The sequence below is a fragment of the Gobius niger genome (genome assembly GCF_951799975.1).
Source record: "Gobius niger genome assembly, chromosome: 19".
Classification (NCBI taxonomy): domain Eukaryota; kingdom Metazoa; phylum Chordata; class Actinopteri; order Gobiiformes; family Gobiidae; genus Gobius; species Gobius niger.
This window is the reverse complement of record NC_136870.1, coordinates 15,921,967-15,938,283: the sequence shown is the minus strand read 5'-3', so window position 1 is coordinate 15,938,283 and position 16,317 is coordinate 15,921,967. Positions and strand designations below refer to the sequence as shown.

General features: G+C 41.8%; 1 protein-coding gene across 2 annotated transcripts in view; it reads right to left on the bottom strand.

The window, feature by feature from the left end:
• Positions 1-16,317, bottom strand: part of LOC306979062 (PH and SEC7 domain-containing protein 1) — a 65,427-nt gene that overhangs the window by 25,234 nt on the left and 23,876 nt on the right. For both annotated transcript variants that reach the window (XM_079577836.1, XM_079577837.1), the window contains exons 7-11: positions 12,034-12,228; positions 11,641-11,721; positions 11,327-11,439; positions 11,115-11,173; positions 9,802-9,891 (exon numbers count right to left, since the gene is read on the bottom strand). In XM_079577836.1, the coding sequence (XP_079433962.1) occupies positions 9,802-9,891; positions 11,115-11,173; positions 11,327-11,439; positions 11,641-11,721; positions 12,034-12,228 (538 nt within the window). The remainder of the gene's footprint in view (positions 1-9,801; positions 9,892-11,114; positions 11,174-11,326; positions 11,440-11,640; positions 11,722-12,033; positions 12,229-16,317) is intronic.

Below are 16,317 nucleotides of genomic sequence, written 5' to 3'. Positions count from 1 at the left end.
CTGAAAAGAAATCAGTTCAATGGTGTCTCGAATGTCATCCCTAAATAAAAGTGTAGCGTTTATTCTAAATTTCTGCCAGTGTATTTTGAGCTTCTCCACAGAGACTCCGCTCCTCCACTGTTCTCGCTGTCCGCTCTGTGACAAGCTCAGACCTGACGGCTCCATCACCGCGGAGACGAAAAGACCATCACCGCGGCGCCGACCTCTGACCCTGCACCCGCAGCACCTGCAGCACGACGGCAGGGGCAGGCGGAGGGGCTTATCTCTGTGCTGTCTAATAAGATCAATAGACCCATTCAATTTGTGCTGCTCCGAAAACACAGAGCTACAATCGGTTTTCCCAGTACAACTTGAAAAAAATATTGTATAAAGTAGATACTGTGCATAATTGTAACTTAAACACCTGCTTTTGGGCACCTAAGTGTTGTAACTTGCTCAAGGTAAACAAACATGTCCTCACATCTAATCCAAACGCATCTGTATTTTTAACTCCATGCACAGACTAGATGATTAACTTTTTGTCCAATACCAAAAACCAAATAAGTCATTCATCTTTCCACGCAATATTGATTGTGGCACTTTGTCGATCACATTGCTTCTCCTATAATTACTGCTTGAAGACTGCATCGAATTGAGCTGTATGCCTTTTCATTTCTCTGCTCCATTGCTGCTGCTGCTGCTGCTGCTGCTGCTGCTGCTGCTGCTGCTGCTGCTAACCTACTTCAGCTTGTCATTAGCGCTTCAAGCTCTCACCCGAAGCGCTGCTGTAGAGCCGGAGAGGAGTGTAAGCATCTCTGAGATTTGCAAAAAAGAACGAAAGTTTCCTCTACATCTTGGGCAAGTGGCCAGGGGTCTGCAGGGAGCTGTGCTAGCAAGAAACAGCTGCTCTGTATTCATCGTTGGCATTCAAAACAACATCCACTTCTGACAATTCAATGCTTCAAATGATAAGATGACATTAGGCTATAGGCACCTGAGAATTTAAACCTCTTACCCTTCCGACGTGTTTTCTCCAGTTCGGCTTCACCCAAATCTGAAAGCGTACAGCCCATCGGCTCGAGCAGGTATCTCCAATCGCCAAGCCTCTCCAGGAAGCTCGCCAAAGACTTTCTACATCTCTACACGCTTGATAACTCAAATTTTAGATGCATTTTCTGTTTGTTCTGAACATGCTGAACACAATCTGTGACCAGTTGGTTCAATATAGTAAAGTATAAGGACTAAACTCAACTCATACCATCCTGGCAAGTAGCTCTTCTGGGTGAACTTCACCTAAGTTGCATTTTTCACAGGTGTTTTTGAACATAAGTAGCTCTCCAATGTTCATATTGTGCATAAGTAGCTCGTCGGGTAAAAAAGGTTGGAGACCCCTGGGCTAGAGTAACGCCTCATTTGAAAGCTAAGACCTACACAACTGATCGTGACTCGTTGACGTCACGTTTTCGACTCATTTTTGTCGTGTTTTCGGCTCATTGTATTCGCAGTTCTCGCAGTTGTTTTTTTAGGGGGGTTTTCGTCACTTATTCGTCGCCCTTTTTGGAAACACTTTATTTTACAGTACCCTTAATACATTGTACCTAGCGATATTTAGTACAATGTACTGTGCTTTTTAACAATGTGTAAGAACTTGTACCTATGGGTTAGATACACAATGGGATAATATGTATTTGTAGTTTGTAGGTACATAATGTAATAAGACATAACTCTAACCCTAACCTTAAGGGTCTCGTGTCTTATTACATTATATACCTATAAAGTGCTAATACAAGTTATTCCATTGTGCATCTATCCCATAGGTACAAGTTATTACAGATTGTTACAGAGCACATTACATTGTACTAAATGTAGTTAGGTACAATGCATCAAGGTAGTGTAAAATAAAGTGACACCCTCCTATTTTGCTTTTTCATTACTTTTCAATCGTGTTTTCTTTCTTGTTCACTGTGTCTCATTTTCATCGCTATTTTAATACCTTTTTCAAGAGGCTTTTAGATTTGGGTAAAGCCAAATGTGCCCGGGTTAAGAGGTTAATAAATAATGGTTAACAGAATTCAGTAAATTGTTCTAAATCCTAATTGTGACTTGAGGTAGTTATTTAACATGTTTTAACACGTTTTCTCGATTGATAAGACACTGTTCCTTCAACACTACATCCTGGTACTTTCTTCTTAACTAGGATTGACAATGCAGTGAACTCCGGGGTCAAAGGTTGCCCCAGCGGCTTTGAAGGATGGGTCAAATGCAGAGGACACATTTCTCTACAGGGACAATCGAGTTCACCTTCACCGTCACCTTAATCTCAATTGGTTGACAACAGTTTCTTGACTGCAATGGGTCCAGTGTCAACACAACAGTAATGGGTGCAGATTTTGCAGGAGTGTACGTGCTGTATAATTGAGTTTAATGGAGGAGCAGGCCGCTGTTGGGTGGAACTGTCATCTCCTGTCAGTGATCTGCTCTGACCGATCGTCTGCTCAGATAATCGGGAAAGGAAATGTCCACAAGAATACATTAGAATGCTTTATGGCCTCATTACGGACGCCCAAATGAAAACAGGCTCCAGATTGAGACGAACAAAGGTAGAGAAATGATTACTCAAGTAGATATGCAGCAGGTTTATAGAAAGTAATTTTGCTAAATCTAGGCCTACTGCAAATGAATATATATTTGAATAAAAGACATGAAGTAAATATTTATCCAGTATTTCCTGATCAATGCTATCCGTGTTGTAATAAAAGTTACAGATGATATTGCAGGTATTAAGAGGGTGTGAGAGATTTTCTCCAAAGCTTCACAGAGTTCAGCAGATTGCCTCCTTTTTCTCGATATTCTGGCGGTAATAGGAAACATATCACAGGGTTTAATCAACACAGACTGAACGGGAGAAAAGAGGAGAGAAAGAGAGAGAGAGAGAGGCCAGTGTGAAATAATGAGCGGCAATGAGGGCAAGTCAAGAAGCAAGATTTAAGAGGCAAAAATACAAAGGGATAAGAAAATGGAAGAACACGGAAAGTAATTGGGGATAAGAGCAAGAGAGAGAGAGAGAGAGAGAGAGAGAGAGAGAGAGAGAGAGGAGACAGACAGTGGGAGGGGGTAGAGAGAGGGAGAGAAAAGGAGAAATGTGTGGATGTGATGGGGTTATAAAAAGCGTCATGGGGATGCTCTCATTATTTTCCAGTCGACTAAGCACCAGCTTCTGGACTCAGAGAGGTTCAAATGTGCTCACTGTGTCTGCGGCAATTTTGACACATTTCAACAAATGTCATTTTATATATAGCACACACATGACCAGGATAATGGTTCACACAGGACACAGGAACAGAAGACACAATGCTGCAGTGTAAGTGGTCAGTTAACTCTTGGATCTGATCGATAAATCTTACTTTTATTGATATCTGCAGGTCATCCAAGCAATGTTCACGAAGCCTTGTGGCGCCTCAGCCATAACAGCCAGTGTCACATCTCAGTGGATTCGCACATGACAAATGGCCACCGATATGAAGAGAGATCTCCAGAAACTTATTCTGCTCCTGCACCACATTCTAAAATACAGAGTAAATGAAAAACCCTCATGTGCTGGTGTCTTGATCACGTTTCTGCGGCGTGGAGTTTTCTGTTCTCTTTAAAGGAATAGGCCACCGTTTTTACATACTAAGATATGTTCTTACCTCACTTTAGACGTGTTAATATATCCCCGTCTGGTCTTTGTCCGTGCCCTCTGCCAGGCAAACGGAGCACATACGCAGCCTCTCCCATATGTCACATAGCTCCGAAAAAGCTCACGATAGAAGCTACCAAGCTCTTCCACGTGTTCCCTATTTAAATAAAGTTACGTGAAGTGTTTTCATGCGAAGTATATTTACACAGAAATGTAGCATGTCGATTTTATAAGCAGATAAAAAGGGGGACTATATTGTGAGGCGTAATGATACGAGGAGTAAAACGTCCGCGCAGTAACTCCTAAAGGTTATTGACGGAAGTGAGCGGGGGAAGTCTTTAGGAGTTACTACGCGGACGCTGTGCTTCTCGTATCATTACGCCTCACAATATAGTCCCCCTTTTTATTTGCTTATAAAATCGACATGTTACATTTCTGTGTAAATATACTTCGCATGAAAACACTTCATGTAACTTTATTTAAATAGGGAACACGTGGAAGAGCTTGGTAGCTTCTATCGTGAGCTTTTTTGGAGCTATGTGACATGTGGGAGAGGCTGCGTATGTGCTCCGTTTGCCTGACAGAGCGCACGGACAAAGACCAGACGGGGATATATTAACGCGTCTAAAGTGAGGTAAGAACATATCTTAGTATGTAAAAACGGTGGCCTATTCCTTTAAAGCAGTACTAAATTACCTTGATAAATCGTTTCTGTAGTTCCTCTGGGGGTAATACAAGTGTGAATGGGATGATTGGGGGGGTCTTTCATCTCCTCCTGGGGTCTCTAGCCAGGAAACCACAATTCCAACTTGACTGCCACCGGACCGGAGCAACCAATCACGAAGAAGAAGCTAACAGGCAAACGGGCAAAGCTAACTCCGGGCTAGCACCACTTTAAAGGGGCTAGATGCAAGTTTGCCATTTTTTACTCACTACTGCCACCTCAGGTCAGATGTGTAACTGAACCTTCCATATTAAGCTTGTGCATGACAGCATTCGGACCCGAATGAACACCTTTTTGAGTGACAGTGCCCCCTCCTGGAACCACCATCTTAACGTGGTGGAGGGGTTTGAGTGCCCGAATTATCCCAGGAGCTCTGTTGTCGGGGGCATCGTGTCCCTGGTTGGGTCTCCCATGGCAAACTGGTCCTAGGTGACGGGTCAGACAAAGAGCGGTTCAGAAGCCTCTTATGAGAGACCAACAGGCCTGGTTAGAACCATGAGACCGTCCTTCTGTGGACCCACCACCTGCAGGAGGAGCCATAAGGGGCTGGTGCAATGTGATTTGGGCAAGTCGATCGGTTGCCCCCATGACCCGGCAACGGACAAGTGGAAGAAAATGGATGGATGGATAGACGGATGGATGAGTGACAGTGCAAGATTTTAGAGGCAGTTGTGGTGAACAGGTCTGAGCTCATTCTACACAACATGTAGGGGGATGAAAATACTTTGTTTTAACATTTTTAAACTCTGTGTAGTCCCTTTAAGTATTTACAGCCAAGTTTTAGTGAAACAAATATTTCCATGGTGTAAATGGATGAACAATATCCCTCTCTCCCTTTGCCTTTTCTGTCAGCGTAATATTTACTCTAAGGACAATTAATAACTAAAAAAATCACAACTTGCTACGACACCTGCAGTTGCGCTTATGGCCTCTAGGGGCAAGAGTTACTGAGTACTGCTTTAATACTAACAGTGTTTGGCCCTGCTGGCCAAAAAGACAGTTTTGGTTTATTTATGTAATTTCAAACTTTTAGAACTAGATATTGATCAGTTCTGCCTACTTTAAGCCCATGGAAAGCTGTTTTCCACCAATATGGCGCTGGCTGTCCTGTGTTACCATGGAGATCAGATGTGATACGTCACTTTCAATAAACCAAAAACATTGCAGGCCAAAGATTTCTTGTTTTAAAATGACCAAAAAGATTTTCATTCATAAAGAATGAAAAGAAAAACAATCACTGTCATTTGTTCTCCCATAATCCAAAACCATAGTACAATAACAAAGCTGTATGTGACATGATTTTGTGATGTTGCGTTGACAACAAAAACAAGTACGCAGCATTCGTCTGAGTCACCCCTAATGCACTTACGCAGCACATAGGAGCAGATAACAGACACCGAGGGGGAAATGTGAAAATGACCGGTGGAGACCAGGGAGAGGAGGTTATTTGGAGGCAGGAAATTATGCTGCAGTCTCACAAAAAACACTATGAAAAAAGCTTTAGGATACATAGAAATAGAAATAAAAAGTGTATGATGCTGAGACGTGTGAAGGAAGATAAAAGTGACACAATATAGGGAGAGATTTGAATGCACAGGAGCTAAACAAAGGGGAGATAGGGAGCGAAGGAGCAAGAGGAAAAGTACAGAGGGAGGTTTAGCTGCAGGGTGCAACAGTCACAATGAGAGCGCGGGATAAAAGAGTTTAGGAAAAGTGCAATGCATGATTAAAAAGGAGTTTCTGGATCTTTACATGCATTAATAACACTAACTCCAAGGGAAGGGTTGTGCTGCTGCGGATAATGCGGATAAAGCCCGCTCCAGCAATTTATTACAGGTTGATGGGGCGTGGTGTGCAGTACAAAGATATCCTTTTTTTAGAGCCTCACCCACCTCTCCCATGGAACAATGTGCGTGACTATAGGCAGGTTGATGTCCGTCGCTCTGCCCGAAGGCAACTGTGGCTAGAGAAGAAGCTTATTTATTACTGAGGATGAAAGAAAGTGAATGAATAATGGATTATTTGTGGTAGATCAGCTTGAAGTGAACTCTGATGCATCTTTTGGGTACGTCTGCTGTTTTGTCCACCTTTCCAACTCCTGCTCAGCGCTCCCTTCAGCTCGAGCAGGCAGCAGAGCCAGGTGGGGCCAACGTGCTATTAGATTGGTCACACCTGTGTCTCTAAAGGACTGCATTATTTACCAAGTATAAATTACATTTGAAATGGCCTCAACCGGACTACCTCCCACTCTCCAATTCATTTTCTGCAGCTCGTGAATGCGCCACCTGACCATGCCTCGAATCAATGTTTATGAACCAAACTAGCGAGGGCAGCGAATCCTGAGAACCAACGCGTAGAACAAACGACACATGTAAACATTAGGATTGATCCAATTTTGTGATGTCTATGTCACCATTATGTGTAGTAATAATAATAATAATATAGTGAACCGAGAGCATTTTCTCCAGTTCGACTTTATCCAAATCTAAAAGCTTCTCAACTGGAGAGCATTAGTGTAACGCCTCATTTAAAAGCTAAGACCTACAAAAGTGATCGCAACTTTTTTGTCACGCTTTTTTGGGCGGAATGGTAGGGCAGTGGTTAGTGCTTCCGCTTCACAACTAGAAGGTCCAGGGTTCAAGTCCCTTTCTGTGTGGAGTTTCCATGTTCTCCCCGTGTCTGCGTAGGTTTTCTCCGGGTACGCCGGTTTCCCCTACCACTTAAAATATGTATAACAGGTGAATCCTCCAATCAGATGATTCTGACCATCAGCCTGACTCCACATCATGGAGATGGGTCTCCGGGCACGGCACGGCCGTCGCCCACTGTTCCTTACTGGTTGCTTCGAAGGATGGGTCAAATGCAGAGGACAAATTTCCCTGCGGGGACAATAAAGTAAGCAACCAAACTGTCCCGTGTTATTGTCACATTTTTTAAGCGTTTCTGTTGTGTTTTCGTCTCTTTTTCGTCTCTTTCTTGGTATGTTTTTATCGCTTTTTAAAAAAATGTCATTGCCTTTTTGTTGTGTTTTGCCACATTTTCGTCACATTTTTGGCCCTTTTATGGTCATGTTTTTTATCTCTTTTTTTGGTCACTTTTTGCTTTTTGAGGTTGTTATTTCTTTAGTATTTTTTTGAAGCTTTTATGTGCTTGGTTCAGGTGGGGTTAAGAGGTTCATACCGGGTTGCCATAATGGGACACAGCACAGTATCAACTGTGTGCCAATTGGTGACCATGGATGTATTAAGAAATAATAGTTCTGTGTTGGCATGACTTGGCATCAAAGTGGCAACCTCCAGCAACACTATAATCATGTGCTCGCAGAGGACCGATAGCATCAATCCTAATTTTTATGCTGTGTGTAGTGTGGTTGGGCCTATCTCTTGAAAACGACGACTGCACTGAAGTCAAATTATTATTTCATCACCACCTACAGTCTTATCAACACAAACACATATCACAGAGACAGTATCTTCCATCTACTTAACTTCCATCTCAGTCTCACGTAACTGCACTGATGTTGTGACATAGTTGATAACCGCACCATAACAACTTGTCGCCTCGATGGCTACAAAACTAATCGTCAGCATCATCATTAGGGGAAAAGTCAAAGCTTTCTAAACGGGTTACGTCCTGTCATCATGTGTCCCCGGGCCTATGTTTAAAGGCCTATCTGATGGTCAAGCAGCCATAGTCCACCACACTGATGCTAACAGGCTGATCTAACACTAATCTAATCACACACTTGCCCCGGGGCTGGCTTCAGATCACATAACAATTAATCTTACAGTCGGCTCTGTGTAGCTGAAGAGAACCAGGAAGCAAAAAGGGCCACGCAGGGCTCTGATTGGACGCCTCTGGAGATGAGAGATGTGCCAGCTGGCCGATCTGAATCACAAAACTGGCACACTTATAGTGGGTTCAGGAAGTGCTCATTCCCCTCAATTTATTCCCATGTTATCATCATGTTGAAATGTGATACTGCTAATTTACTGCAGGCTTACATAGAGGCTGTACCTTTGTTTCATGGGCAACAAGCAGAATTTACCACTGACCTTTAAGAATGTTGAGGAAGAGCATAACTATGATAGTGAGCAATGGATCTATGCTTTTTGTAAAGGGTCAGAACACATATGTCACGATGAAGATATAAGGTATGTTGGAGCGTAATCTGCATCAGACTGCTACACAATAAAGTGGACATACAGTGAGAGGAAAAAGTAAGTCCACCGTTTGGAATTTCTTTACACTTCTGCCTAAATTGGTCACTAAATGTGGTCTGATCCTTATTAAAATCACAAGAATGAGTAAACAGTGTCTGCTTAAACTAATACCACCCAAGCATTTACATTTTATCATATTTTCATTGGACATAACATGTAAACATTCACAGGACAAGGAGGAAAAAGTAAGTGAACCCAGGGCTCTTGCTGAACCGCAGTGGTTTGTAAAGAGGACTTGTCTAAGATTCATCCTGATCGTTGTGAGCGTCTAATCTGCAACTAAGGAAAGCAGTTATCGCTGCAAAAGAAGGATCAGCAGCTATTTAATACAAGGGTTCACTCACTTATTCCACACTGTTGTGACTGTCTCAGGTCTTTCTGCAAAATATCTTGACAAACTTGTAAAAGAATTTTTCCATTGATGATAGCAAGTTGCTTTTGCAGCAATAACTGCTTTCCTGTAGTTGCAGATTAGACGCTCACAACGGTCAGGATGAATCTTGGACCATTCCTCTTTACAAAACTGCTGCTGTTCAGTGAGATTCATCACTTATTCCTCCCTCTCCTGTGAATGTTTACATGTTATGACCAATAAAAATATGATAAAATGTAAATGTTTGGGTGGTGTTAGTTTAAGCAGACACTGTTTATTCATTCGTATTATTGTTATGAAGATCAGACCACGTTTTATGACCAATTAAGGCAGAAATGTGAGAAATTCCAAACAGTGAACTCACTTTTTCTTCCCACTGTAATAAAAAGAGGTCTGAGAACTTTTTTAACCCAAAATCTACAGCTTCATATGAACAGCACACATATAGTTTTCACAAATATGATGTTTGTATTCAAGAAGGACCTTTTAAACAAACAAAAAATGATGCTGTCACTCCAGTACAGTTTATGACTCAGACTTCTCCTAATGTGCTCCTCTAAACTCCAAACCAGGAGCTGTTCCTGCCACAGAATTGTCTGACGCACCATTTCAATTAAATTTCAGCTAATTCCACGGCCCCAGCACTGTCTGTAGCTAAAGAGAACCAGGAAGTGAAAAAGCCCACTGTGGCTTCTTATTGGATGCCTCTGGAGATGAGCGAAATGCCAGCTGGAGGATTTGAATGATAATACTGGCACTCATAGATACACATTTGGAAGGTGTGTCTGTGTGCGCTGCTATTTTCGATTTGACGGTTGCTTACTTTGAGCTGATCCCTGGGAAAGTCTTGGCCGTCGTTCAGCCCCTCCAGGTTGGAAATGAACTGCGTGCATGACATCCTCTTGCCAATGTTCTGTAACCATGAAAGGATGGGAAAAAAAAAAAAAAAAAGATTGTTGTATGTTGGCACTCGCTGTGTCCTGTTGTCTTTCTGTTCTGCAGGCATTTATATTCCATGTTTGCATATCTATCAAACATTGGTTTAGCAGCTCAACATTTATAAAAACTCAAAGCATGTGTGATAAGAATAATCCAAATACTGCAATACTTGTGAATAGAAATCTTAGAATACAACTTCGAATCAATGTTCTGCACTCCAAAGAAAAATAAAAAAATCTAGATTAGTTTAAATGTCTCAAACTGAGCATAATAATTAAAATTTAAGTTGTTTTGACTAGGGAAGATTTAGTTGGGCATTTGACCTAGATTATTTCACTTCATGTTTCTGACTTCATTCAATTCATTTTGTCTTTATTTCAGGTAGATTGATTATTGATTATTATATCGACTTATCATTAATAAAAAACAGACATTTTTGGGTTTGATATTTATCGTCTGTACATTTATTAGCATTTCCCCCCTATTCTATCTTTTTACTGAAGGACATTGACTGAAGCTTGTGTGGTATTTTAGGATATGATGATGCACTTTAAGAACAAAGGTTTATTGTCATTTCTATGCCTGAGAGTTGACAGTATCTAATATCGTTAGAATCAATAACATCGTTTATCGCGATACTTTCCTGCCTCAACATATCGAACTTCAAATTTGTTATCGTGACACACTAAAGTTCATCTAATTCATTTACAGAATGGTGCTGGGTGACATCTATGAAACATTTTGCCACATCATGTGTTGCTAGTGATCTTCCTGCGATCACAATTATCAAACAGGGAATGAGTCGAAGTGGTGTCGGTGCCACTTGTTGAGACGCTCTGATTTTCTCTTTTAAAGAAGACTGAGTTTCTTGTCGCCTCTGAAGACACTTTAATGAATCATTCATCCGCCGAGATGTACCAGCACCGGGAACAGCCCAGACCGACTGAAGTAGTGCAGCTAAAGAGGGTGAGATTTATCTGAAATTTCTCTCTTGGGTCAGATTACACAGAGATTAAAGCCGCTATACGTTCAAGTGTTATTAAATCTGATTAAATAGATGACAAAATCAACATTATATTATTTCATTTTGCACCATTTACCTCACACTATATCATATTTCAATGGCTACGCTGATGTAATCTTCATGACGACACTACTTAACAATGTTTTCTAGAGCCACGTCTTGTCACTACTCACTTGGCCGTGCAGATCAGTGTTAAGCAGCATTAGGGCGCAGGTGAGCGTGTGGACTGCATCTGTTAGTAAAACAAAAAAGATGCAAAAGTGAAAAAATAAGTTTCAAAAGTGAGGGGGAAATAAACACCAAGCTTGAGCCACTGAGACACTATGGAAAGAAGCAGTAAATGCAGAGTGACACAAGAACGAGGGGCTGAATTTTGAGAACTTACCCTCTGACGGTACGACGTTAGGGTTGCAGTCGAAATAGCGCCTGGAGAAATGGGACAGGACCCTCTCTCTCTCCTGCGTCTCCCCCACCAGAGCGAACTGTCTCAGGAACGCCCTGGGACGGACACAAGGTGCAAAACAATCACATTTCCTACATTTGAAGCTAAAGAAACCCCATAACCCACGCATTGTGATGTGGAGACTCTCTGAAATATATCTGCAATGGCGCCATCTAGTGTGCAATGTCGATATTTGGTGCATTCTGTCTGTGTTTCATTCCTTTGTCTCAACCAGTGAAGGTATGGCCCTGTCTTACCGTAAAGCCTGGTCGAGCCCGAGGCCTGTGAAGTTGAAAAAACTCAGATACTCTTCAGCGACCATTCGACTGAAGTCATTACTGCAAAGAGAATTAAAGAAGGTTGAATTAAAGGCAAAAAACTGTAGTGACCAGAGAATAAAAGACTCAAACAGTAGTAAGGTAAATGTAAACTTAATTGTCCTTGTGTTCATAGGGAAAACAATGCACTTAAGACAAAATGTCAGAGTAAATAAATAAATAATCTAAACTGCTTGCTCCCGTTGCAATCTTATTTCAAGTTCATGGCACAGTGATCGAGTGGTTATTGCTCCTACATTTACAACTTAAGTACTGTTATTGGGATTTACTTCTATACATTGCAATGTAATTCCGTTAATTTCCCCCACTCACTTCTTGCTGAGGTGTCGTGCCACGTCGGACTTCCTGAAGCCGTCCAGATTGAAGAGCCGCTTGGCCAGCCTCTTGGCCGCGGCCATGTCGGCTCTGTTGCTGCCGTTGGTCAAAGTGTCGCTGCTGCTCAGCCCCAGCCTTTCACTCAGGTCCTGGTCCAGCTCCGAGTCCGTGGCCAAACGGGCCTTCTCCCGGCTGCAGGACGGAGCGAGCATAAACATGAATAATTCAGTTGAGAAAGTGTTGAGAAAGATGATAATTTTACACTAATACTTTACTCTGTTAAATAATGTAGGAGCACTGGAGAGATTCCTGCTGAACAAAATGTTTCGGGACAAAAATAGCAAAGTATTTTGCAAATATGCAAATCATAAGTACAGAACTTCCAGGATACTCAGGAAAGCATGTGCTATGTGTGTCAAGCTGATGTTGAATAGATATAATCTACAAAAATGGAATTATGTGGAAGAATGCTGTCATGAGCTCTTTGACGCAGTAGTAAAATGTAAAGCAACAAATGAAACTCCATCAGTGCAATAATTCTGGCAAACAACAAACTTCAAATTCAGATCAAAATACTTTGAACTGGGATAATGACAAATAAATAAATGGTCTCAACTTATATAGCACCTGTCTACCTGCTTTAGGCAGTCAAAGCGCTTCACAGCAAAGAGCCACTCACCCAGTCACACCCGTCAGATCTTGGAAGCTAAGCAGGGAAAGGCCTGGTCAGTACTTGGATGGGAGAGCGTTTGGGAACACCAGGAAGCCTGGCGAATGCAGTGAGTGAGTGAGTGCCAAGTATGGAGTGAATGAATAATGCAATGTAAAGCGTCTTTGAGTGTCCAGAAAAGCACTATATAAAACCCTGGAGGCAAGGGGAGTGAAGTGTCTTGCCCAAGGACACACTCGCTCTACCATCAGCAGTCTACATGCAGTATCACACAAAGCTTTCAACCTCTCATCTGCACACGCTGGTTCAAGACTGTTCACAGACACTACAGACCAGGAGCACCCCACGAGAGCTGCAGGTTTGGAGACACTCTTTTGTTTATCGTTTTTTCCGGCCTTTTCTAACTCGCTTTCTGCCCAAAATGTCCTTCCTGCTAACAGGTGTGATGAAGAGAGAGACGAATCTGTGTAAATCTGAATTGAATTTGGTCATGTTTTTCTTTGGTCAAAGCATCGTCTACTAACCATTCCAGTCACACCAGCCAAAGCAAAAACAATGACAGTCCAGCAGCTGAATACAAAAAGTGCTAAATGTCCACACTTCCTGAGAGAGAGAGAGAGAGAGAGAGAAAGAGAGAGAGGGTTTCACAGCGAGACAAACAAGCCAAGAAAACCAACGGTCTCCGAGGCTAAAAAAAAACACTTGCTATTATTTTACACAAATCAAGTCAATGACACCAAGCAACCGTCTCCAGTAACACAAGCTGCTGGCTAAAAGAGTAACTAAGGATCAATGGGTAACTTTGGAGTCAACAGAAATTAGTCTCCATGTCAACAAAGCAAAAGCGTTATTATGGAAATCAACTGGGGCTGCTGCTACAGATTATGACGAAGCAAATTAGCAAAGGAGCGCGATGTTGTCTGCATTGCCTTATCAAATTACCGTGAATTGGATTTCAGTTCATTTGCACAGAAGCAATATTTTAAATGTGCCACTATTGCATATAATATTTCTATGTGCAAAAGTGACAGTCTTTCCTTTGCTGCCATTTAAAGGAGTCAGTGGGAGGGGTCTTACCTGTGACATGAGCGTCTAGCCTGTAAGTACCGCTCCTCAGCACCGGTCATCCCGCTCTGACAGCACAAAACAGATGTGCTCCTCATCGCTCGCCTGTATCCAGCTGCTTGCGTTAAACCTGCAGGCCTTGCCCCACCTCCTCTCCTGCTTCTCCCGTAGCCTGACCTCATCCCTGTCCCGCAACAGTGACTGTCAATCTGTACCAACTCAGTGCAACTCCCTTATTGAGCCCCACTGCAGCATTCCTCAGTGAACACTTCCCCTCAATCTCTCCCTGTGTTTGCTGTCATCTGATCTTCACAGCATGTCTCCTTCCCCCAAAGTAAAATAGCAGTTTTTTCTTTCTCCCAGAATGCCGTTTTTCCTCTCTCTCTCTCTTTTTCCACTGGGTAAACCCTCTCTGTCCCCTACTGACCTTGTCTGCAAAGTTTGGCATGAAACTCGGCTTGTCCACAGCCTCTAACTACAGTCCCGGCCTCCTCCTTTGCCTTCTTTTCTTCCTATTCCCTTCATTCATTCCTCATCCTTTTGCATCTCAAATTTCACAAAGTCAGTATCCGTCCCTTCTGGGTGTCGTGCCACTTCTGGTCCGTCTTGTTCTTTGTTGTCCGCAGAGAAAATAAACACGAGGGATATCATGTTTAAACTTGCGGTTTAAAGGTGTGGGTAATCTTTTCAGTGGATTCCCATCAGCTCCCATTCATTGTTTACTGTGTTGTGTCATAGAGATTAAGCCAGGACTCCACGAGCGTAAATTAGCCACCTGTTAGCGCTGTTAGTTTAATAATCAAAGAGGTCCTGAGAGAATTCCCAACGTCAACCTTTGCCGAAATGCTAACCCCCTCCTCTCCCAGCTCTGCACAATGAGCTACTGTCCAACGGGCCAGACGTTATGAAAAGGAGTAGAGGCAGGAGGGGAGGGGCGCGCTAGTGAAATTCCAACTTTTATCAAACGAGACTTCAAAAAAATATGCTTTCATTGCTTGGCGATTTCGCTGCGGGGTTGCCAGGTCATAAAAGCGAGATAAGAAAGCGCAACGCAAATATCTGGCATCCACAGATAAGTCCACCCTGATTAGTTTCTCATATAGAGAGTCTTATCAAATGGTACGCGGTAATGAAGGTGGACTGTGCGCAGCAAAATGAAATACTTCAGGGGGGAATTCCTCACATGCTTTGATTTCCTGTGGATTTAAGCGAAAGTAATAAACAGACCGAGCTGTGCGGTGTGCTCTTTCACACAGGTGATGTGTCAGGTAACACGGAAAGTTAGTCAAGTTCACAGGATTGTTTTGAATAGCATTACCACAAACTGCTCATTTATTTTAATTTTAAATCCTGCAGGTAGTGTTCATTTACTCAACAGTGGCGAGTCTAGGGGGCGGATTTCTACTGGGCCATCCCACTCAGGGGGGCTGAGGAGGCATGAGGAAGAATATTAGTGTCAGTGTTTCCTCATTAACACACCCCTCCCTCACCGCAAAATCATCAGAAGAAGCCTTTTGTTATGCAGCACTAATCGCTGATTGTTAAGACTATAGCTTCTTTAGAGAATGCAAAATAAAATGATTATTAATGCTATAGTGCAAGTTGGCACAACGATTACATTACTATTACTAAGCAAAAATAATGCTGACTGGCACTTTGTAAGTAACAAAATCCAACCCATTTTGTTGTGGTGTTGGCATGAGTTAGTGGAAGCACAGCTTTGGATTTTGGTTTGTTTGGTCCAGCATTTTACCTCACTAATATTAAATGTCATTTGTTCCAGACTTTGTTGTGCTGCTTTTGCCTGTTGTTTTAAGTTTGGCATCACTTTATTTTACAGTACCATGATCCATTGTACCTAAACTAAATTTAGTACAATGTAATGAGCTTTGTAACAATCTGTTATTGCTAGTACCTATGGGTTAGATACATAATGCAATAATATGCATGTACTTTGTAGGTACATAATGTAATAGGAGACGAGGCCCTTAAATTTAGGGTTAGAGTTATGTCTTACTACATTATGTACCTACAAACTACAAATATATAATTACATTGTGTATCTAACCCACAGGTTATAAGTTATTACACATTCTTACATAGCACATTACATGTGTAAAATTGCTGTAAAATAAAGTGTTACCTTAAGTTTTTAATCAGCACATTACATATAATTAATTTAATTAGACCTGGAATTTTTAATGTGGTATTCCTCACTTTACATTGCGCTGCTTCAAAACCAAAATATAATATGCAATGAATAAAATCATCAAATGCTTTTGGCTTTTTCCTTTGAAATGTCAGAATTATTATTTTTCCATTTTATTCTATGTTTTCTTTTCTGTTGAATTGCATCACTCCTAAGTATAAATACTAGTTACTTAGTACTCAAGTAGAATTTTCACCAAATACTGACACAAATACTCTTTTTCTTTTGGTTTTCCTTCAGTAATTACTTGACTCTGTTTAGTTCTACTTGAGTAACATATTCTTAAGTGACTCTTATTTGAGCAAACATCTTGGCAACTCTTCCCACCTCTTATACA